This window comes from Hyaena hyaena, unplaced genomic scaffold, assembly GCF_003009895.1.
Source record: "Hyaena hyaena isolate Hyena2069 unplaced genomic scaffold, ASM300989v1 scaffold_515, whole genome shotgun sequence".
Taxonomy (NCBI): domain Eukaryota; kingdom Metazoa; phylum Chordata; class Mammalia; order Carnivora; family Hyaenidae; genus Hyaena; species Hyaena hyaena.
Genome location: NW_024081147.1, coordinates 614,599 through 639,696, shown reverse-complemented (window position 1 = coordinate 639,696; position 25,098 = coordinate 614,599). Strand labels below are relative to the sequence as shown.

The 25,098-nt window shown below is 41.0% G+C and overlaps 1 protein-coding gene across 5 annotated transcripts in view; it reads left to right on the top strand.

Moving 5' to 3' along the window:
* PTPRM (protein tyrosine phosphatase receptor type M) overlaps positions 1-25,098 on the top strand; it is a 782,304-nt gene that overhangs the window by 539,518 nt on the left and 217,688 nt on the right. For all 5 annotated transcript variants that reach the window (XM_039255239.1, XM_039255236.1, XM_039255237.1 and 2 more), the window contains one exon: positions 15,239-15,371. In XM_039255239.1, the coding sequence (XP_039111170.1) occupies positions 15,239-15,371 (133 nt within the window). The remainder of the gene's footprint in view (positions 1-15,238; positions 15,372-25,098) is intronic.

The following is a 25,098-nucleotide window of genomic DNA, read 5'->3' as shown; positions in this document are numbered from 1 at the left end:
GGGAGGCCTCTTTTTTTTGTTTGTTTATTTAGTTTTGAGACAGAGAAACAGAGTATGAGCAGGGGAAGGGCAGAGACGGAGGGAAACACAGGCTCCAGGTTCTGAGCTGTCAGCACAGACCCCAATGCAGGGCTCTAACCCACAAACCCCGAGATCATGACCTGAGCCAAGATCATGACCTGAGCCAAGATCATGACCTGAGATGAAGTTGGAAGCTTAAACAACTGAGCTACCCAGGCACTCCTGAAGGGGAGGCTTCTTAAAATTCCAGCATGTTAAAATCCACCCCCCCCACCTCATCCCAACACACACGCTATTTTAGACAGTTTTAGAATTGTCATCTTCATTACCAAAATGAAAGGATCCTGGGTAATAACCTGATTTGTACTCAAACCATGGCATTTCTAGCTTAGCTACCACATATTCTTTTTTCTTTTCCTTTACCTTTTTTTAAAAACATGGAACACATATACTTTTTATTTGGCAATAATGCCAAACTTTAAGTTGCAAAAATAAAAATACCACAGAATACTGGTACAACCTTTATCAGATTCACCTCTTAGAAACATTTTACCCTGTTTGCTCTGTCGTTTGCTCTCTGCATGCATGCACACACGCATGTGCACACATCAGTAATGTTTTTTTCTGAAGGATGCGAAGACAACTTACATGTGTCGTGACCCTTCACCCCTAAATATCTCAGTGCATATTTCCTACAGATAGGGATATTCTATTATGTAATCATAGTACAGGGATCAACTTGATGAATTCACATTAATTCAGTCCTTTACTGTTCTCGTTCCTATTTGTCAGTTAACCTAACATGCCCTTTGTGACATTTCCCTCCTCCGCTACAGGAACTAGTCTAGCTGGGTCAGTTATGTCATTTGGTTTTTATGCCTTGTCAGCCTCCTTTAGTGTAACCACCATGTATTCTTGATCATGTGGCCTTTCTCTCTCCAGGAAGGCTGTCCTAAGGACAGGGGGAAGAGAGCTCACTCTCCTTTACGGAACTCTAAGGGTTTGTCTTGTGGCTTTCCTGTCTCATATGCTTGTCAAATGAGAATCTACGACTTCATGAACATATAGGGCCACGGTACTCTCACTTTACTTGACGATAAATCATTCAAAACAGTGTTTTTAGGGGCACCTGGGTGGCTCAGTCAGTTAAGCGTCTGACTTCAGCTCAGGTCATGATCTCACGGTTCGTGGGTTCAAGTCCCACATCGGCTCTGTGCTGACAACTCAGAGCCTGGAGCCTGCTTCAGATTCTGTGCCTCCCTCTCTCTCTGACCCTTCCCTGCACTCTCTCTCTCTCAAAAAATAAATAAAACATTTAAATTTTTTTAAAAGAAACAGTATTTTTATTAAAAATCAATATGCCATGGAGTAAAATGCAACATTTGAATTTTTTGTTTGAAAAAATTGAACAACAGACTTCAAAGAAATTTCATGCCAGGGATAGAGCCACTTAGGATACACCTCCGATTTCCAGTGGTCTTTGTCCTCTCCCCTCTGCCCCGTGAGTACAAGTGACAGAAATGTGTAAGACCAAAGACCCCCTTTGACCAGCTCATGGGGAACAGTGAGTTGAGGGCCCTCGGATTTAGATTCCAAGATCCTTTTCAAACTCGCATGGTTTCCTAGGGCAGTTTTCAAACATGCCAGACAGGAACCTGGGCCTAATGAATCTCCGTACCAGATTTTAGTAGGGTGGTTCACGCAGGAACTCTGGATCCCAGTGCGTGTGATTTAGATCATATACTTTGTTTTCTGCGTGGTTGTCTGTCATATTTAACTTTAGACTGAAGGTAGTGAATTCAGAGTCCAGGCTTCCTGGGCAAATCTCTTAAACTCTAAACCTTGGCTTCCCAATTTGCATAACAGAGAGATTACTTTTCTTAGCCTCTTGGTAGGCCTTGGGAGAATGAATACCATGACATATAAAGGACCTACAGAAAGCTGGCTCCGGGTAAAGAGGAGGAATTGGCCATTTCTAGCAACTTCTTCAATCACTTTGTTGTTATTCCAATAGAAGATTGCTTTTTGGCTCTCTGGTCTTCAAGCTAATGAGATCCACCGCCACTCCCAAATTTGAGGGCAGCAGCCCTTCTGAGAGGTACAAAAGTGAACTTCAGGGAAAACTAATGGATTTCTTGATGCTACAGAGGGTGTTATTTACATGAGCCCCCTGTGCATGCTGTGGTATCTGGGAGCACCAGAGCGTGAGAGGAACATTATTATTCTGTCATATGTCAAGACCTATAATGAGTCCCCCACAGATGATATTTTCCATTTGCCTACTTTGGGACATAAACTGTATCAGCATGACCTAGGCTATTATCTTGCTACTGGCAATGATGGTGATGATGATAATGATGAAAAAGTTACTGCATTTTCAAAGACAACTACTTTATTTGAAGCAGTAATAGCCCAAAGCAGTGTATAACCTATTCTGCTCTTCCCTGTAGCCCTGTGCCATGGAATAAAATGCCTGTTATCATGGCCATTTGGGGTTCCTTTTTTTCCCCTCACTGTCCTTGGTTTAAATGTGGACACCTCTCTTTGATTTGCCCTTCAGTTACATCGGTTCTCAACAGAGCACGAGAGGATACACTTGAATAGAACTCCATTAAGAAGGCTTCTAGATTACCTCATTGAGTAACGTTTTTAGACGTTGAATATGAAGTTGAAAAAATACAGTGTGGTTCATAAGGGAATGAGAAGCAAAGCAAGGTTTCTTCCACATGTTGTTTTCCTTTAGGGGAGTAAACAACTATCCCTGAGAAACAGTCATTGTAAGTAAGCCTGGCACCTGTCTCGGAGTTAATAAATGGCGCCTGTTGAGCACATCTATCAATATCTCTGATTGGTTTTCCCATTTACTCCTAGTAAATATTCAAGCAATACATCACTTCAGCAATGTAATTGATGTTCAGTCTAATTTACTTATTGGTATTGCTAATGATGCAATTATTAATTATGGTTTATTATTAATTATAACGGCTTACTCAGTTGGTGCTCTTGATCAGAACATATACTGGCATAGCAGTTATTGCTTGGGATTTTGCCTGTCTTTGCGAGGTTTAATTTTACCTTTCTACCCAAAATTATATATGATTTCACAGTAAATATAATAAGAAACAGAATTACTTTTAATATTACCAATCTGGTAGAGTCTCCTTTTATGTCTTTGAATAATTTCTTTAGATACTGGTGTATAGCTATGTACAAATGTGCACAAGTGTGTGCATGCACACATGTGTAGAGACCTCATCAGAGTGGGTTACATGTGTCTTTTCGACAGTTTAGGGAATTAATGAAGAGAATTCTCAGATTTCTACCTTGTTTCTTTCTTATTTTTTGAACAAGGAAGTTAAAAAATACTCCCAGAGCAGGGTCATAGAAATGACATAACCATTTTTATTAAATCAAATTACTCTTAACAGTTTAAATCATGTTAGCATGATCTTAGTATAAGTTTCTCTTTTTTTGCTTTCTAAAGAGGCCAAGACCATTGTCATTGTTCTCCAGCAGAAATTGTGGCTAGTTGGAAGACTTCTAAAACAAATTCCATATATGATGGTGAAAAATGGCCTATAGCTACTTAATCATTACAGATATTGAGTTCATAACACTTTATTCGTGACAGATACTCATTTCCTGTCTCTCTGATATGTACCCAGTTAACTTTCTCGTCATTGATGGATATAGATTTCGCTGCTTCGGCGCTGAAAATGTAACATTTTGCCACTGGTATTTATTTCCATGCTCTTTCTTTCTATTAATCTCATTTTATCATTGATGGAAGTTTGGTCAGTAAACTCACTGGTAAGGACTTTTCTGTGTCTTCAACATACTGAGAAAAACGTGTCTTCTGTGTCCTGGCTGTCTCTTGGTATGCTCGCTGGACCGGTGTTCAGACATGTTCCTTCTTTCTCTGGATGTTGTCTGGATGCCCATGTAAGGTCATCTGAAGACAGGTACAGATGCCCCTTTTTTTCCTAATCGCCCCGCTACATCCTGGAGATCAGTAGAGGAAAGACCATGAAATTAGGCCTGTTGTCTTCACTTAAGTTTACTTCCACTTTTTTCTCTTGTCGCTTTCCTTTTATATCCATTGTGCTACCTAAGAACATAAACAGAAAAAGAATAGGTAGATTATGAAAAGAGCACAGTTTCAGAATGAGATTAATCAGAACAGATCTTCCATTCAGCACATGTATTCTCACATGTGCTGGGGATACGTAAGAAGATATTAGGCCAGGTCAGATGAGGGTCAAAAAGTCAAAGCAGCTTTGTCTCAAGGCACTGATGTTAGTATATGATAGAAGGACTTTGCCAAAATGACTGAACTGAGGGTAAAAATAAATTCGATGCAAGAAGGGTAAAGCAAGATTCTATAGCAGTACAGCAGGATGGAGAGTACTTCCTACAAAGCAGTCAAGAACAATATTTGGGCTAGGTGGCCTTTGAAAAAATGGGCACAACTTGAACCTATAAAAAGTGAATAGGGGAATGTCTCCGTGGAGAAGGAGCAGCAGCAGCAGGAGCCCTGAGAAGGGGAAGTGTCGGATGTACCGAGAAAACGGAACATGCCCATTGGGTTGGAACACAGATAAAGGAAAGTGAAAAGAAAAAGGGTATATAGTTAGGAAAGGGGGTTGGAGCCAGCTCACAGAAGGCTCTGATTGCCTTTTGAAAGAAACATTAGGAAACTCTTGGGGGTTTTTGTTGTGTTTTTAAATGAAAGAGTGACCTGATTAGAGCAGTTCTTTGGGAAGACCAATATAGCTGCAATGTGTAAAAGAGACTGGATGGGATGTCTACCTGAGAGTCACGTACAAAAGTCCAGGAGGGAAATAAGCCAGATTCATGGCAACAGGAATGGAGAAGAGATAAAAAAAAAAGTATAACTTTTTTTTCTTTCTTTTCTTTCTTTTTTTTTTTTTTACTTTTTAGAGATTGGGTTGGGAGGTGAGAACTGACCTGTCTAATGTCAGGTAACTATTCTTCAACCCAAGGATAGAAATGAATAAACCTCCTTTGTAATATATTTCATTTTTATGTGCTGGGGCTCAAAATGCCTTTTGTACAAACAAAAGTCATTTAACTTGCTCTGACTTTTATTGAATACATGCTCTATTCTATTGAATACATGCTACATTCTAGACACTAAGAATATAGAGAGGAAAAGATGCTGCTCTTCTCCATAAGAACAAGAGCTCCCATTCTTGTTTAAACCTACACGTTCAAAAATATTCTGCGTACAGACGTAGGTCACATGTGGCCATTATTCTCTTTATAAATACCTGCTGTAGATTTTAAGACATTCATTCAGTAAAGACTTACTAAGTGACCACCATGTTAAAAGCATGGTGTTCATTGCTAGAAGTCAAAGGTGGATAAGAAATACTCCTTACTCTTGAAAAGCTCCAGCAAAAGACTGCATCTGGGCACCTGCTGGTCTTCTCCTTGGTTAGAGGAATGATCTTAATTCCTTGTCTCTTTTTGCATAGTCCTTCTTTGCTATCCTGTTGGCTGTTTGTGTCTTTTTTCTTCTGTTCCTTTTCTGCGTCTCTACCTTGACCAGCGCATTGTGCTCTGGAAGGGTCATGTGCTTGTCACTCCTCTGGTACATTTTCAGAATCATATGGACTGCATTTCCACACCTTTCTTTTCTGCATTTAGGCCCAGGAAGCCCCATGTCCTCATATATTTATCTTCGTCTTCTTGCAGGATTTTAATTTCCTTATTGCACTGTTCTGCACTTTGGTCATTTGTTTTCATCCTTTTCTGAGGTTCTTCTCTTTACAGCTGATCAAGATGATTTTAAACTTGAGTCTGGTCATTCAGAGTGGTAGCAGGAGTCACCCAAATTTCCCATGTTACTGGGGAAACTTGCAATGCAGTGAAGCAGACGTGGGCTTCACAGACCTACCTGGACCCAGAGTGTCCCTCACCTCTCACTGTCTGAGGACAAGCTGCTTATCCTGATCGCCCCTGTTGCCTTAGTTTCTTCATGTTTAAAATAGTATTGATGATACCTCATAATAAAATATTAATAAAGTTATATATCATACCTGGCATATCTTATATAAAGTAGGACTTCAAAAAGGTCAGCCTTTTTCCTTCCTATCAAATGCAGGAGTAGCACCTGGGCAATCAGTTGGCATATCTTAAATTCCTTTACAATTAGGAATATCTTCCAATCTCTACTTACTATTGCTGCTCCTAGCGCTAGTGTTTGATTTCATGAGTTTTTGTCTTTTTTTTATGCTTATTTATTTTGAGATAGAGAAAGAGAGAGAGAGCAAGCAGGGGAGGAGCAGAGAGAGAGGGAGACAGAATCCCAGGTACGGTCTGTGCTGTCAGCACAGAGCCCGACGTGAGCCCCGATCTCACAAATCATGAGATCATGATCTGAACCAAAATCAAGAGTCAGACGCTTAACCAACTGAGCCACCCAGCTTCCACCATAAGTTTGCCTTTTAATTGTGCCAAAAAGTCATTTAAAATAGTGCACCAGGGGCGTCTGATGGCTCAGTTAAGCGTCCGACTTCGGCTCAGGTTATGATCTCATGGTTTGTGAGTTCGAGCCCTGTGTTGGGCTCTGTGCTGACAGCTTGGAGCCTGGAGCCTCCTTAAGATTCTGTCTCCCTCTCTTTGCCCCCTTCCCCCTCTCAAGAATAAATAAACATTAAAAAATTTTTTAAATAAAATAGTGCACTGAAAGAAAGTTGCTAACTGACAAAGTGAGACATTAATATATTAGGAGGTGTTTTTAAAATAACAACCCACTTAAATATTTTTCCCATTTTGCCATTATCTGTGAATACCTGCCTCACAAATATTTAGGACCGATGAGGTTCTCAAGTGGAATTTGTCTTCATGTTGTATAGGGAATCACCTAGGGTGATACATAATAGATTCCTAGGCCCTACCCCTGTTGCCCCAGGAGAATCTAGCCATCTGCGTGTTTCAGAAACTCTTCCAAATGTTCTTAAACTCTCTACACACAGAGAGCTTCTGCTGTACAGAATATTGAACAGAACGGCACAATTAATAGATGCTTCATTTATTAAAAACCTTCATTGTTTAAGGAAATGTAGTATGTTTGCTGAATGAGTATAGGGGGTTTATGTGACCTGACTGTCTCCGAAGATCCAAACGATCCTCATTACATTTCTGAACGTCACCTCCGGTATAGGTAGCTCACTGGCTGTGTGCAAAACCCCTCACATTTCTGTGTGCAGGGTGCTAGACTCTGTACATTTTTTGAATTTCAGAAATACTGATTCTTCTAGCAACCATGTAGGATTTATTAAGTATACTTTTTGACACAATAGTGCATGACCAGTTTTAGGCTAGCAGCAAAAGCTACAAGGGGGTTGGTAAACAGCTCCTACTTTGTGCAGGAAGCTGCGGTGATTCTTTTTCCACGTGATTTTTAAGAGCTAAAAACATAAGCTAGATGATGACCCTAGACATAACGTCTGGAGGAAGATTTGAGGGACAGCAGTTTTTTATTTAGATGCCTTTAAAGGTCGATTTCAAACAAAACTCGCTCTTCACAGGCGCAGCCTCAAAAACACCCACTCATGTTCCCTTTATGGATTATTCATTTTGTCTGAAAAGTGAACACAGTTGATACCTTGTAATTGACAAGTTGTTTCCTCATTTTATTACTTGACCATGATTTGAGAAATGCAGATGGAAAAAATAAAGCTATTTCCTCAGAATAGGAACAGCACTAATAATTCTCCTGAAACTTTTAGTGCCCAGATAGTAAGTGATAAGGCTTTGATAGATCGTCCTACCCACAGGGTGTTGGCCACATCAATAAATGAAAGCAATAACTGTCATGAAATTAGAACAAAAATAAAAAAGTAGATTAATTTTTTAGAGACAGTATATATCAAACAATCCAGTAGCTCAGTTTTATATGAGAAATTATATTTCTGATTATTACTCGTAAGCCATGCATGTTCCGCATGCCCTACGGTGGAAATTAGGGACAAAGGAAGAGTTATAAATTCAAAAGCATAATCAGGTTACAAATAATACATAAAGTGTGAAGGGAGATTATTCCAGAGTAGTGATTGACTCCGTATTCCCAGGAAGAAAAACAACGATATGTAATTTAAATGAAAAATCTTGGAGATGCTTCGTGATTATGTATAACATTAAGGTACAGCTGAGAAAAATGAAACACAGACTGTAAGGAATTCTAATTCTCTGAGCAACAAGACATGAATGGACTGCCTCACAGTCATGTTTGAAGCCAGATGTTTCCATTTTTAAGAAAAAGAAAAGAAATCTACCTCTGCAAAAGGGGGAAAGCAAAAACCTATGAAAATGAATTAAAATAGCTTCCGAAGTCCATGAAGTCATAAAAGCTCCAGCACAGAGTGGCGGTGGCTTCCTCAGTTGACATTTTAGAGTATCTTTGTGCTCTGAAGCGCACTTGAGGAGACAGCTCTCAGGTTTCCACAGCTGCCATTTTGTTTCCTACTTTTGTTTTTCCTCATGTCTTATCTTGCAAGGCGGCTCCACCTCCTCGGTTTCTCTTGCCAAAGGTTCCTATGGTTGCTGGCCCCATTCTTTTCTCTCCTTTCCCTCCAAATACCAAGAGTGGTAATTTGGTGTTTGGTTTGCCACTGAAACCATTTACATGTGGTGGGAATGGAGCATTTGGCTGTTTAGATTCCATTTAAACCTTGAACCCAAACACACGTTTTCCCTGTCCGGAAGCAGATCGCATATTTCCATAAATGGCATCAGCATCCACCCAGTGACTGGCATCTGAGACCTGAGCGCAACTGTGTGCAGCCAGCGGGGTGCCCTCTGTGAGTCCCTTGTGCCCTATCGGTTCCATTTGCCTTTTTAGATCAGGCATGTAAGGCAGTAGCCTTTGCAATGGTCCCTAAAAGCCTGGCCTTTCCTTTCTTCCATGATCCTGTGTAGAACTGCTCACTTCCTCTTCTCAAGGTACAGGTCCGTTATCCTCTGCAGCTTTTCATTGCTTAAATTCATACAGGCTGTTCTAGACAGTAAGCAAAGCCAGTAAGCAAACCATGAAGCTTCCATTTCTCAAGGCTGTCCTCCATTAATGCCCAGCTTCCACCCAGGCTTCAGCCCAGCTACATGAGTAGTTGATCAGAGAGATCTTTGTGCCCTCTACCTCTCTGTCTTGGTTTACGAGGCCTCTTTCCATTGGAATCCAACCCATCCTTTGAGCCCATTCATATTACAACCTCTGGCAAGGAGCCTTTCCAAGCCTCCCTGTCCAATCTCCTGTCACTGGGCTCGGTAGCTCACTCATGACACTTCACATGGCTTCTGGTATTGTGCACTGAAGGATAAGATACCAGTCTTCCTTCTCCTCTTGAATTCCCCTGCAGATCCTAGTTACAGTACTTTGAGCCTAAAAGGTTCTCAGTAAGGAGTCGTTAATTTGTAGATTGTGAAAACCAAGATTAGCTATATCATAGGAGTAGGATTGCTCCAGCAAGTGTCCATTCCAGGAGTGCTTCCACCATTAATTTCTGCCCGTTTATCACACCCCTCCCCAGTTTTGGGATATAATTCTGAGTAGTGTCATCTTCTGCATTTTTCTCTTCCTCTTCCTCTTCTTCATCCTAGTTATGAGGAGTGAGGAGGGAGTCCTAGAGCTCTGTGCTCCTGGATAAGCCCACAGCATCTACCCCAACCCTCACATCTCACCATCACCATCTGCCTTGAGACCATCAGGATTCATCTCATATATCTCTTTCTCAGCAAGCCCAGGTATCTAGCTCTCCCTTCTTCCCCTAGACCTTCACCCCCATACCACGCAGTGCAGCCCTATCTCCTTCCTCTCTCTGTTCTCAGAACCCTTCTGTGTCCTCTGGGACTCAAGGTTAGTCACCGGCCAATACCATATATCTACAGCCTCATCCGTTCTCCTTCCCATTGTTATCGGCAACTATTTCAAAACTTATCCTCTCTCCCCACATTACCCACACCTCCTCCCTCATCCACAGTCACACCTGACCATCTCGCTTCTGCCACTGGGAAAATGAAGCAGTCAGAAGAGGCCGTTCAGGTGTCCTGCCACTGGACCGCCCACATCTGCACCCTCAGACCTCTGTGCCTGTGCTTGCCATTCCCCTGTTTCTTTGGGTGAAGCACCTGTCCTGTGGTTGAAGCCAGGCCCTCCCTTGGGCAGTGAGGCCCATTCCTTCCTGCCCCTCCAAGGAACGACACTATTCCAGTGGTCCTCTTTTCCCTCCTGCTTCATCAAAATTTCCCTGTTGGGTCATAAGCATTAGCATTCAAAAACGTTGTACATTCTCCCATCTTAAAAAACAAACAAACCAAAAACCTGACTACATTCTTCTCTAGCTGGTCCACACTGATGCTTCCTCTATGTAAATTCTCACTGATCGCTTCCTTGCTGGTTTCCTTCCCTTGTCAATTGGCTGCTCCTTTTTGTCTCCATTACTCATTCCTCCTTGTGACCTGCCCCCCCAATACCCCTCCTAAGTGCCCTCATTCAGTCTCATGGGTTTAATACCATTTTTCTGCTGACAACTCCTACATTTATGCCCTTGATCTACCTGGATCTCTCCCCTTTGTTTCCAACTTGCCTACGTGATGTCTCCTTTAGATCGCTGATGCCTCAAAACTAGCCCCAAACCGAACTCCTCATTTCCCCACCTACCTCTCCAAACTGTGCCTCTCAGTCTCTTACATTTCAGTCAAAGGCAACTCCATCTTACTCAGGTCGGAAACTCTTAGATGTTCTACCAGCACCCTCTACTTCCCGTTCCTGGGCAAATACTGAAGGCTCTACTGTCAAGATATACCTCAAAGCTGACCATGTCTTAACACCCCCCACTGCTACAGCCTTATTCCAGGCCATCCTAATCTCTTGCACGGATCATCGCAAGAGCCTCATAACTGATCTTCCTGTGCCCACCATTGACCCCTGCGGTCTATTCTAAACCCCACTACCAGCATGATCCTGTGAAAATAAACCAGATCATGTCACCCCAATACTCAGGTATAGTCTCATCTTGTACCTTTTAACTTTTTCTTCCCACTGCCTAAAATGCTCCTCCCTGCTTGTCTGTAGAGCTCACCCCCTTCCCTCTCTCAAGTCTCTGCTCAAATGTTGTTTTCTCGGTCTTTCCTTCTCTGATCTCCTGTTTCAGAGCTGAGTAGCACCTGCCAACCCTCACAGTCCCCACCCCGATGTGCATGTTTCTCTGCAGACTTGGCCCCGATTAACATCCTGCATCCAGTATTTGTTTTCATCTGGATCTGCCCTTCCCCACAAGAGTATAACTTCCATGAGGACAGAGGTTTTTATTATGCCCATTTGTGCACTGCTGAATTCCTAAGACAGTGCATGGCACCCTTGGGATACTCAATAAATACTTGTTGAACAAATGAAGAATATTGCTGATTTTCTCCGCATTCAAGGACAGTCTAGCACTAGTCCCCAGGATGCAGATGTTGTGGGGAAGGAGCTAAGCTGGCCCTGGGCTATTCCTAAACTTCACTCTTCTCTGTGAGGAAGGCTTCCTGTTTTCTCAAGGTGAGGCAGTCCGGGGGCTGTGAGCAGCACGGTCTGTAGCTCCAGACATCAGTGATGGCTCTCATGGCCTTCTGGGCTTGCATCCTTGGGTCTTCTGGAAAAATTTCTGCAGCCAATTCAGTAGTCCAAATTGGACCCAAACCTCAAACCAGTGGCTGAGTACATCATGTTCTCAGCCTCGCTTGCTATTATTTAACATTGAACACAGGGCCAAGATGCACTGTTTTCTGCTAAGTTGAAAACCAACCAAATACCACATGAGATAAAATAATTCCCTTTCATGTAAGATTTTTCCCATTAGGTGTTTTATCTGAAGACTTAAATAATGCAAGTCTACTGGAATACCACCCTTTATAATTTTCTTGGCCATTAAACAAAAAACAAACAAACAAACAAAACCCCCCAGAAAACCCAGAGCCATCACTAGGAGTCAGTAGAGTGGGCATCTGTGATTTTGCTCTATGACTTTAGCAGCCCTGTCACCCTCAACCTCTGAAATATTTAGCTTATTCATCATTTTAATGAATACGTTCAAGCCAAGATAATGGCCCCGTTAAATGCATACATTAGAATTTATTCCCTTCAAAAGGATCTAAACATGCAGTAAACTCTAAAGAGAACACATAGTGGAAGAGGGGGGAAAAAAAAAAAAAAACGCTTTTCCACAAAGAATTAGAAATGATACCAGAAAAAAAAAAAATGAATGAAAGTTCATACCATTAGAAACTTGGCAAGAAAATAACAAGACAGAGGGGAAAATATTATGAAAACAACTCTTTTGCCAAGCAGTTTGTAAATTATACTGTTAAATTCATAGATTTGGGTGAGGGGAGAAAAAAGAAGCTATCCATTGCAACCACATTCTGTCGCAAATTATCCTCTGTCCCAGACTGACTGACAGCTCACAACCACATCGTTCCAAAAAACCAGAAGTGGAGAAAAGAGCATCCTGTGCAAGTGGATCAGAAAGATATCCATTTCAGGAGAGACCAAAAGGCAGGGCAGGCAGACAAAGACAGGCACCAGAATGAACCTGGAATTTAGGACACACACCTCCGTGAAATAATATCAGCGTGGTGACTTATGTCATCCCAACTTGTATTTACCTGTGCTTCCCGGATCAGTCCCCAACGGAGACATTCCAATCATCCCCTTCACTCTGGCACTGCCATAGTGATCTGATGGCCATGCCCTATTTTGGGCAGAGGGAGGGTCCCTCTCAGACAGCTCGGGGCAGCCCAGCCCTCCTCTCCTTTCCCAAGTTGCTCTCCCCTTTTGCATGATTGCCGCCGTAATCACATTGCAGCTGTGTCCTGAAGAGATAGAACATTTCATTTTCTTGACCTGCAATGTGAAATGAGTTAAAAGTAAGTGCTAAAGAATGATAATACGGAGCTTACACTGGATGCATAGCAATGCGCTTGTCTGCTTTCCAAAGGGAATGAAAGGCAGCAAGGGAGTCTCTTTTCCTGTCCCAAAGATGCGTAGAGTATTCACCAGTTCTCATGCAGCACAGGCAAAATGTTGGCTAAAGTAAACACCACCATTTGTCAAGTTAACAGAAACAAACGTGACCACTGACAAGACAGGCTCTTCCCTTACTGAGTGTTTATGGTGTATGGGTTGTACCCGTGTTGTTTTTTATACTTCAGTATTTTAGGCTAAATAAAGTTTTTCTAAATTTCTCTCCCGAGTGTTATATTTACTGGCACAATTTAGTTACAAAGAACCTAAGCCAGTCAGTTATTTAGAAAATATATTTGGAGCACTTGAAATCTATTAACTACTGAGGTAAATGGAATGGCTCCCAATATGCCAACATTTGGTAGAATAAAACAAATTTCACTTTTATTGTTTTGAAGTTAAGTTTTTTCCATTGAACAAAAAAGTCAAAATTGAAAAGCATGGTACCCTTTCTCACTTTTGTGAATTTTATGTGTTATTTATTTTTACACAGATTTTTAAATTTTTTCATCTTTTTACAACATACATATTGTATCTTTAAATCTTTCCTAGCAATTTATGTAATTGAACAATACCCTGCAAATCCACCATGTAGATGTAGGTTCCAGTGACATACTGGAATGGTATACTTAGGGTATAATTACACTAAAAAGTAGTAAACAGTATTCGTTTTAAGGTTTACCTGGGTAAACCTTGGAGGGATACCCATTCAAACGAAGGAGCAGGACATCCTCCTGAAGTTGTCAGAAATAAAAATGACCTGAAACAGGTAGTTCAGAAGGGTTTGTGTTTGATAAGGAGTGATTTTTACATCACTTCTGCTCTCATTACGATTGTCACTTTGATCGCAAGGTGTATGTGGATGGAAACTCATCTTCTGCCTTGTGTCTCTCCCCAGTCTTGACCAGCTTCATCAGTCTGATGGTCACAGCTGGGTTCAAGATGCAGAATCTCACATAAAATCTTAAGATGAATAACTTTTGAAAGAAACATAGTTTACATGTTTCGAATGGAAACAGATGGAAAGTTCTTAGAATTAGCCCAGCGTGGAATGCACCAGACACAGTGAGGGTTGTTTTTCCAAGAATCAGGTGAAGCATGAACGGGAAACTCAGTGAAAGGTTTTTCACTGATTGAGTGGGCTGGTATCAATATTCAGTTTTAATTACATTTATTTACCAAGGAAAACAAAAAGAAAATTCTAAGGTGAGAGATGTGGCCATAAAATTTTGCTTTCGGAGTGATCTGTCCTGACCACGTGGTGAGGACAGTGGCCTGGTGACTAAGATGCTCAACCCTGTCACACATTCTGATTAAGAGAGTAGAAGCCCTTGAAAAAAAATGGATTCTGCCTAGTGACTTGAACATTACGTTCCTAATATTTTCTCATCCTGAACTCGTTTAGCAGAGGAAATTGATATTTCATCAGACATGGATTTGACATTCCATCACATTATACCGTAAACAGGACAACCATTTGGGAAATGGGAAAGCAGGCGAGCTAAGACAGTAGCCACTGGACGGCTTTATTTAAGTATCTCATTTAAACAGATATGAAATGTGTGTGCCAGTAGTGTGATCATCAGCTGCTTCCCACTTTGTGAATAAATTGCTTAGAAGGAGTCTTTTGCCTACCTGATGTGACCTAGATTTAGAATTCCAAAGGCAGGGGAAAAATCTCTATTGTGTTAAAAAACAATTGCTGGTAAAATGCATGGTAAATGAGCTTATCTCACTTTTCCAGGTGTTTGGGCTAATATGTTATGGAATTACTGCTTCACTTATGAAAAATAATTGAGGAAAATGTTCCAGCAAATCAAATTTGGATAAAGGCTTAGGAGAGCTATTGTGTTGTTAGCAAGTTTTAAAATGGCAGAAAGAGCAGGGAGCCAATCGAGATAATAAAAATATTTTAAAAAAAACACTGTTTGAGAAGAATCTCTTCTAAAAGGGTCAGAGCTGGGGGTGCTATTCAACTTATGGTTTAGTAAAATATTGAAGAACAATATGAACAATTACCCTCCTTTCAGTGCATATGAAAGCTGTTGAAAAAAATTAAAAGCTTGCCTGTCTGCTGGCTCTGATAAGTCTTATTACTCGGTTAAATGCTGCAGAATTTCTTTTTTTAAATGTAACATCTTTATTCTCTTACTCACCGTCTGTCCTTTTTCATTTCCTTTTCATCTTCAGGAGCTGCCACCCCGAAGCCGGTTCCAGAACCCGAGAAGGAAACAGACCATACAGTCAAAATTGCTGGAGTCATTGCTGGCATCTTGCTGTTCGTTATTATATTCCTTGGAGTTGTGCTGGTAATGAAGAAAAGGTGAGCTCCCAGCTGTTGCCAGAGACATGGTTCTACCCCATTGTCTGCCAGGTTGCTTCGTGTGTGTGAAAATATTCATTTGTTTAAGTGGTTTTCATGGCCAAGACACATCTGTGACTCCGTTGGTATTTTTCATCATATAGCGTTGAAGGTTATGAGACAAAATTTAGAGTAATGGCTGTGGTGTTGTAGGAATATGCAGAGTATATGATGCCAAGTTAACCTAAGACCATGTGTCTTCCCACACTTTGGTGCATAAAGCTTTACAGAATCTCGAAAGACATTTACTCATCAGGGACTTTTTAGTGTCGATTACTGACATACTAACACAGTTGATGTTCTCAAGGACATGAGAAAGAAGAGATTTCCTTCACGTTATAATGAAGATAATGGTGATGACAGAATTTATTGAGCCCATGTTGTGTGTAGGCACCACCGTAGGGGCTTAATCAGCGCAACACCCCATGACAAAGAGACTCTCAGAAAACAGCCCGATAGGAGCACAGGCCATGGGGTGACTGAAAACAAGAACTAAAGCACATTGGATGTCATCAGATGGTTCTGTCTAGCTGGGGGGCGGCCTGGGGGAGTAGAAAACACAATGTGGCTATAATAAGCAGTTGTCACCTCCCACACTTAAAAAATATACTGTGCCTTTTGTATATAGAAAAAAACTTAATGATACAATTGTTCAGTTTATATAAAAATTATCAACATAAAAATATAGATGGCAAGCAGTAGCGTAAATTTTTCCATCCAGAGATAATACTAGGATCTTAATCCTTTTCTCTGTAGTTTAAAACCAATTATAGACGGGAAGTAAAGTCAAGGATAGTAGGAGGTGAGGATGGAGAGGTCAGCAAGTCAAGGTCTTGAAAATCTTGTCTGTCATCTAAGGAGGGTGGACTTGGTGCTGGGATCCACTGGTGGCCTTTAAGCAGGTGGTAAGGTGATATCATTTTTGTCCTAAAAAGATCACTCTGATGTTAGGGTTGAGCACTGTGAGGAGGGAAAAGAACTCAAGTCAGGAAGACCAGTTAGATGAAGAGGGGGCAGCTTTAGAAATGTTAGGAGGTAAGTTTTAGTAGTCATTTGAAGGCAGAAGCCCAGGGGAAGGGAACAATTATAGTAAAAACCTAGTTACTTGAGGGAAACTATTCCCACTCAGACAGTGTGGGATATGGAAAGTAGACATATGCAAGGAGTGAAGATTGGAGAGGTCGGCTTGTCACTTTTTCAGTTCACTGTTCCTATTAAGTTTAGTGGAAACATCCACTGGACAGTTGGATGTGCTGGTGTGGACTCAGAATAACAGTTTCCAAAGTCAAGTCATCAGCCTATGGCCAGACTGAAGACTGGGTTTGGATGAGATTGCTCAGCATCACTGTAGAGTGAGAAGGAAGTGAAGGATGAAGGGTAAACCTTGGGTAACACAGTATCTAAGGGGTGAGTTCATATCTATCTATCTATCTGTCTGTCTGTCTGTATACACACACATATGCATCTTTTCTTGATCTGTCCTTTGTTTTATGTTTACTATTCTATGTAGTCCTCAGGACAAACCATCACTCTGTCCTAGCTGCACATGTCAGTAATGGGTCACCATCGTTTGATTACTTCTTTCCCACTTGCTTTACATCCTCAATTCCTTTCTCTCTTTTTCCACCCATAATTTAATTTCCCCTCTTATTTTTTTTTCCCCATTTTTATGTCTCGTGATGAGACCTTTTAAGATCTACTCTCTTTGGAACTTTCAAATATGCAACCTGGGATTATTAACTATGGTCACCATGGTGTACATTATGTCCCATGACTTACGAGTTTTACAATGGAAGTCTCCTCATTTTTAATTCTTTTTTTTCCTTTTGATTTCACTTCCCTGTAACTTTCTTTTCTTCTTCTCTAGCTATTTATCTCTATCTCTTAGTCTTTTCCAGGTTTCTCCTTTTTTATTTCTTCTTCTCTTTCTTCTCCATCACCTCTTATGCATTTTTCTCCTGGATATGCCTTGTACCCTTCCCAACATCAGTGTTTATTCAGATAACTTCTCTTTGTTACCAGTGGTTAGTCCTTTTTTTTTTTTAAATATTATTCACTATAAATTCAAAGCAATAGTAGGCCTTTCCATGCCTGGATATTCAAACTAAACATTCCAAAGGGATTTATTTTTAGTTGAGGGAATATGTTGCTTTTCTGTGCCATCTGGCAAGCTCTCTGTGAGGAATAGCCTGAAACTACTAATCCAGTTGCCCTTGTGACCTTAGCTAAATGTCATTTCATCCTCCAAGGGTCTATTTCTGCTGGATTAATTCATTATTCTACCTAGGTCTCCCAGGTAGTCATGGAGGTTATGTTATAAATTATGCATTTGAAGAGATTGCCTACGGTAACATATGGTCTTGATACCACATTAGACTAAATACCAATAACTCATATCAAATTTACATGATCATTTACTAGGTAATAGTCTTAAAAAGGTTGTTTTCATAGCATGTGCCACTTTTGTATTTGGTTGTTGTTTTTTTTCTGAAATACAGAATATGCTCTCTGTGGGGTAAATTTACCAATATATCATTTTTATAAATATAAAACTTACAAGATTTAGACCTCAGCAGTCATGGCATATTTAATAGGAATGCTTAGAAATTCCAAGTGCTCAAGGTTTTTCTCCAAAATTTTAGTCTAAATTTTAAGTTGTATTTTTAAATACTTAAAACTTATTTATTTATTTATTTAGAGAGAGCACACATGTGAGCTGGGGAGAGACAGAGAGAGAGAATCCCAAACAGGCTCTACTCTGTCAGTGTGAGCCCAAGGCAGGGCTTGATCTCACAAATCGTGAGATCATGACTTGAGCCAAAATCAAAAGTGAGACATTTAGCCAACTGAGCCACCCAAGAGCCACTAAAACAATGTGTTAATCATGGATAAGTTGCAGATGTATCATTGATAGGTAATAAGCCACATGTTTGGTTAGAAGAACACTGAATTGAGTCTTTTATTGAGGTCTGTCCTATGACATTATATCAGTTTTGGGTGTACAACATCATGATTCAACATCTGTCTACACTGTGAACTGATCAGCACAATACATTTAGTTAATCCATCTCTCACAACACATTGTTAGAGAATTTCTTTTCTTGCGGTAAAGTCTTTCAAGGTCTATTCTCAGCAGTTTTTAAATACATGCTACCGTGTTATTAACTAGGGCTGGATATTACTTCCCCAGGCTTATTTATTCTACAGCTGGAAATGTGTACCTTTTGACCCCTTCACCCACTCTGCTCCCACCACCCCCAGAAGAACACCGAACTTAGGTTTCCACTTCCTAAATTTGTATTTTAACTAAGTTTGTGATTCTGAGCTTCTCTGGGCCTTAGAGTCCTCATTTGTGAATTGAGACCATTACACAGGATGATCTCTGAAGTTCCTCGCACTTTCAGTTGATCTGTCAGGTTTTCCGTATGTAGTGGCCTATGGTGACACCATGCATTTGCTGTTCTGGGAATACAGTGGGCAGCCCATCATCATATTTCATTATTTAAGCATACCCCATAGTGCTTCCAAAGGCTGTCTTTGTTCAGTTGGCTCAAGTCTAGAAGTGTTTCTTGGGTAAGAGCTTATCTGTTAGCCCCATTTCCTGCTGTCACACAGCAGGCACTCAATCAGAAGGAAGGAGCAGGGATGGGAATGAAAACAGGGAAGGAGAGAGAAGGAAGGAAAAGAACGGCCTCAGGTGCAAGGCTCAGTTAAAGCCTGAAGCTAATCGGAGGCAGAGGCCTTCCTGCATGGGCTAGTTAGTCCACATTGCTTTGGCCCGCAGCACTGTGTGACAGCCAGCGCAAGTACGTGCCATTGGTCATAATGACAGACTGGGCCCAGGAGAAAGCGTGCTGAAACAAACTCATCAGTATTTCTGGAAGTACAATTGGAAGTCTGTCCTGCTGAGGAAAGGTCTGTACTTACCGTCTGTGTTTATCAGCATGCCAGGCCAGATGGGCCTGAGACCCTGGGAGGTGGGGGACAGCAAATTTAATTAGGAGGCATTGCCAATCAATGGCTCAGATCATACTGCTTTCTGAAGGACAGGCCTTTTATAAAAAGTGGTTGCCAGGGCACCAGGGTGGCTCAGTCAGTTAAGCCTCCAACCCCTGGTTTCAGCTCAGGCCACGATCTCATGATTCCTGAGTTTGAATCCCGCCTCCAGCTCTCCGCTGACAGCACAGAGCCTGCATGCAATTCTTTCTCTCTCTCCCTCTCTCTCTCTCTTCCCCTCCCACTCTCCCTTTCTCTTTCTCTCTTTCAAAATAAATAAACTTGAAAAAAAGTAGTTGCTGAAGGTAGGCCTCTAATAGAACACGTAAAGTCCATTCAACTCATGCTAACTCATGGAATTCTTTTACATCGAGCCAGTAATGACTGAAAATTGAGATAACCGTCAGTTTTATTTGGCTATAATGTTCTAGAAACTTATCACCAATGAATGACTAATTGTTAGTTTGTTTATAAATATTAATCCATTGGAATCTTGCCTGGACTAATATAGCCCTGAAACCACCTTTTCCTTAAAAACTGTTACAAAACCTTTACATTTATTTTTATTTTATCCTATGACCGAAGCAATTTCTTTTTATTTTCCCTTTTCCAAAAATATGTGTTCTTTTGAGGGTGTGGTGTTTGGATGCAGCAAATGTTGAGAAAGGGTAGAAGATGGATGTGAAATGAAAGTTTCATACAGAGCAACACCAGGGTTTGAGGCACTGACCTCCCCTCGCCCCCTCCCCCATGCAGTCAAAACTTCATGTAACTTAACTACTGCTAGCCTACTATCAATTGATAACTTATATATAGACAAGTAACGCATAATTTTATGTCATATGTTCTATGTACTATATTCTTAGAATAAAATAAACTCAAGAAAAGAATGTTATTTGGCAAATCATGAGGAAGAGAAAATACCTTTACACTACTGTACTGGAAAAAAAATCCGTGTATAAGTGGACCCACACAATTCAAACCGGTGTTGTTCAAGGGTCAATTGTATTTTCAAAATTAATATAAAATAAGTTGACTCGGAGATACTTAGTATTTATCATTTTTCATCGATGTATAATTAAATATATTTCTATAAATGAAAATACCTGCATTTTCAACATTTTTCATAGGGCATAATTTATCTCAATAACATGTTTGACAGAATTTGGCATACAAACACCATCAATTTTACCCTGCTTAATTATATTTACCATTGTTTCTAAAATTGATATAGATCTTTTAGAAATTTGAGAACATTTATATTAATTATGGTAATATTCCTGTCTCAGGTAATATTCCTGTCTATTTATTGAGGTAAATAGAAATTACAGAAGTTGTGGCTCTATCAAAATAATTAAAGAGATCTGAATTCTTAGTCAAAATAGCAAATGCTAGCTGTTCAACTACATGAACACCTGTTATAGGCAAATGTAACTGTTTTAATCTTGAAGCTCTCTACCACTCTCTTTTTCCAGAACATATTTTAACAAGTGTACATTTTGCAAATGCAGCACATGTCATTAAATATTTAGAACCCATTCTATTATATTTAAACAATACTGATTCCGAGAAGAAAATCTCAATAAAAAATAGGAAGTTTTTCTGAAGACATCATGAAACAAAAAAGATAAGAGAGAAAATTTGATGAAAGCTCTAGTTTCAAAGGGATGCCTGCAGCATGTGGCTAGAGGCAAGTTGACGTTACCTATAGCTCTTCTGCTATAGCTGTTTACACATGAGGTAGGACTTTTCTTCCCACTATAGCTCAGTATGAGTCGTATGTGGAAAATGTCTTCAGTCTGGATGCTCTGTTATTTCAAAATCGCATTTTCTGAAACTGCATCGAGAAAGTCGTATGTAGACGTTTCATTGTGATTATTATTTAGAACATGTGTACTTGATATGCAGCTGTATAAACAAGCAGATGCTGAGACTTTCTGCTCAAGCACCTGCTTTGGCATGTATGAAGCAGGGTATCTGGGTCCACAAATAGGGGTGCATATGTCATCCTCATCTACCAATCAGCTGATGTCCTTCAGTTTTCTAGATGATAACTGGACAGGCTTGTGGTACAAAGGTAAGTTAGACAAACCGACATTTTTCAAGGCCCCCTCTAACTTGGACTTAATGTAATTATCCTAAAAGCTCCTATATTAGCCACTATTTCTGGACTCAACCAGATGGTTTGACTGTGTTCTATTCCATTCTATTAAGGGTTCTTTGGGAGCTCTTTTATAGGGAAGCTTCAATTTTAAACAGGAGGGTGGGGGATATAGGCACTAATTGTTTACTTTAGTTTTAGTTTATAGGGGAAAACTGTCAGAGGATGGTAAGGGGCAGCCACTGGGCTTTTGAACCTTAACAGATCTGGTTTGAACCCCAGCTCCTACTTGGTTAGGAGTATAAATGTGAATGAGTTACTCACGATCTCTGAACTTTTGCCATGGGAAATGTGGTGATGATATTACCAGGTACATCACAGGGGAGCATGAGGATTAAATAAGATGACCCATATACATAGCTGGTGCTTGATAAATAATAGCACAGGGGCCCAGGAGTTTGGAAAATTGTTCAAGGTGATACAGGTAGTGCAAGGCAGAAGCTAGCATAAATCAAGTGTGTCTGGTTGTTAACCACCCTGTTCCACGCTTACAGCCACACCATTAAACTCAAAGATGCCTCTTGCTCCATTAAAACTCAGTTATGTCTGGACCCATTAGTCGGAAACAACAGTACAGTCCTCACCTTACTGCACTTTACTGTCACTGTAAGGCTACAAGTATTTGAACTCTGCCAGCATGCTTTGGAAAACAGCTAAATAAAACCTTTTTCCACTTCCTCCTTTACAGAAGTGTTTTTTAAATCCTTTCAAGTATGAGTATCTCATGTCATTTTCATGTCAGTAAGTTTCCTTCAGATTAACACACAATAGCGAGGGCGCTATATCCTTGTCTGGTTTAACGACCGAAAGAACTTTGTTAAGTTTTATAGTAAGCCAGGAAGGGTGTGTTTTACTCCAGCCATTCCTCTTCAGAGACAAACTCTAGGGCCCGGGAGCAGAGTGGAGTTACCAGCTATCCCTCAAGAAAGCCAACTATACCCACCTTGGCTCTGCGACTTCTAGGCTGTGTGACCGTGGGCAAGCTGCTTGGCTTTGTGATCCCCAGGCATACCAAGGGCATAATAAGAGTACTTACTTTGTAAGAATATTAGGAGAAGAAAATGGATTTTTACTGTCAGAGTGCTGGCCCCAATAAATATTAACTATATTAACAATATACATAACGTGCTGCCTCAGTTTATGAGCTGTAGCTGACTCTAGGTTCAATGTGCATTGCATGCATGCCTCAAAGATTTTGTTTCCGTACTCAAGAGACGAGCAAGTACAAAAGGCTGTCTCTCCTGTAGAGGGGGTCCACCTCTCCTTTGCCCATGGAGAACATAAGTCTCTAACTGTGAAGAGAGCGAGGAACACAGCTGCTACAAGGAAGACAGCTCACGGTTCCGGTAGTCGGAGGCCAGGCCTTGGTGCAGGTACTATAGCTGCGCACACAAGGGGAAACCACGCTCGGGCTGAACTCGCCCAGCAATGCGCTCTCTGCACAGGCCGCTGCTCAGTCGAGGGGAGGGCTGGACTGCAGCTTACAGGGAAGTAAGCCAAGGTCCTGGGGCATCGATACTACTGCTCTTGGGGATTTCCCTCTAAGCCCCGAATTCTCCTGAGTGGTCATGGTCTTGGCATTCAGCACAAATACTTTGCGTATCCAAACCTATGAGGCCCAGATGCAGGAAGGGGCTGCGAGGTCCACCTCTAGGGCCAGAACGGAAGGACAGCATTCCTCTCTGCAGTGTGCTCAGGAGTGCCGGCATCTATTTGGACTTCCTGCACCTGCCTTAGATCCTGCTCAGCTACCTCCCTCAACCCCCACAGGTCAGGATCAGCCTCTGGAGCCTTCTGGAGTGTGGACCCCGACGCCTTGTTACTAGGCACCGGCCCCCAACCTGCACACATTGAGTGGGGTTCTTACTAGCCATCTCAGGGTACTCTTGTGCTGGTTTTTTATGGTTAATGCCTATAGCTTTCCAACACAGCTCACTTTTATCCTATATCTATTAGCATAGCTTCTTAAAACTTGTTCTTTTGGTCTATCTTACCTCTAAAGCTTAATTCCAACAGTACCTAAAAGTGTGTTAAGAGGGAGGTGATATTTAGCCCCAAAATTGACCATTCACCACAGGTGATATCCCCAGATGATGTGCATTGATATTCCCAGCTCAGTGCCACCCAGGCTCTCCCTGTTCCACAGAGGGTGTCTGTCTCCATCTATGTGGACCTGACCTCACTTTTTAGTTTGTAGAGTGGGAAATGCCCAGGGTGTAAAAGCTGGGGATGACTTTAAATCTGTCTTCTTGGTTAGTGAATCCAGGAATTCAAACATGATATGATCGTTTTTTCAAGGCACTCTGTGTAGCTCATTTGTTGAGCATCCAACTCTTGATTTCAGCTCAGGTCATGATCCCAAGATCGTGGGATCAAGCCCCACATTGGGCTCCTCACTGAGCATGGAGCCTGCCTAAGATTCTAGATTTTCTCTCTCTCTCTCTCTGTCTCTCTCTCTCTCACACACACACACACACAAATAAAAAATATATATATGATCAATTCTTTCTAGTTTTGTTTTATATTGTTGAGTGAAACAGTAATGAAAAATAGAGTATAGGAGAAATATGTATGTACGTATGTATGTATGCATTTATTTATTTAAAATTGGCCATTGTCTAACCTGACTTCTTTAGGCAAAATTTGTAGTCCCTCTTCTTCTAACGTAGATCTAAATTTCTTTTTAATAAGGAAAGGAGTTATATCTGAATCTTTGACTTATGTTTGTTTATAGAAAATCACATATAGTTAAATTTTAAAGAGGATAGAGAGGGACCACTATGTTAATGAGGAGAAGAATGCTTCTCTCTCTCTCTCTCTCTCTCTCTCTCTCTCTCTCTCTCTCTCGGCAGATCTCAGCATTATAGATGCGGTACTGCATTAAACAATGTATTGAGGTGAATAGGAAACGCATGGTTTTCCCCAATGTCCTCACCTTTTAAGGTGCCCAGGGCTTCACTAGATCCATTGGAAGTAGTTTTTGTTGTTGTTTTTTTCATATATGGTGTTTCCCCATCGACACTGCTGTGGTAGAACTGAAGTTATTTTTATGGCTTTTACTGCAACAAGCGAAACTTGCCTTATTTATTAAACTCAGCATACTTCTATTTGTTTGTGAACACAACATAAAGCATAAAATTGGCAAAAATGTAGCCCTGGTTATCATATCTGAGAATGGCCCATTTTATCACTCAGGCACAGGAGCGGGCATGAACACAGCTCCGGAATGTTAATTATGTTCCCCAGGCGACTTGAAGCAGCACCTGCCTAAATGCCAGACTTCCAATTTGGACACTGGAATTTGGTGCTCTCCTCACTCACCCCTCTCATTACAGCACTCACATACACTCCTTGTGTGCAGGCTCTTGAGTTACCTGGGGCTCCTCTGTCTTTTCTATTCGATTACAGCATATTCAAGGCTGTGATGTGATTTTTTTTTTTTCTAACTGTCTCTGGCACTCAGCTCCCATGCCCTTCAGGGTGCTTTGCAGGTGGGAGGCATGTAGTATATTTAGCAATTATAGACAAAAC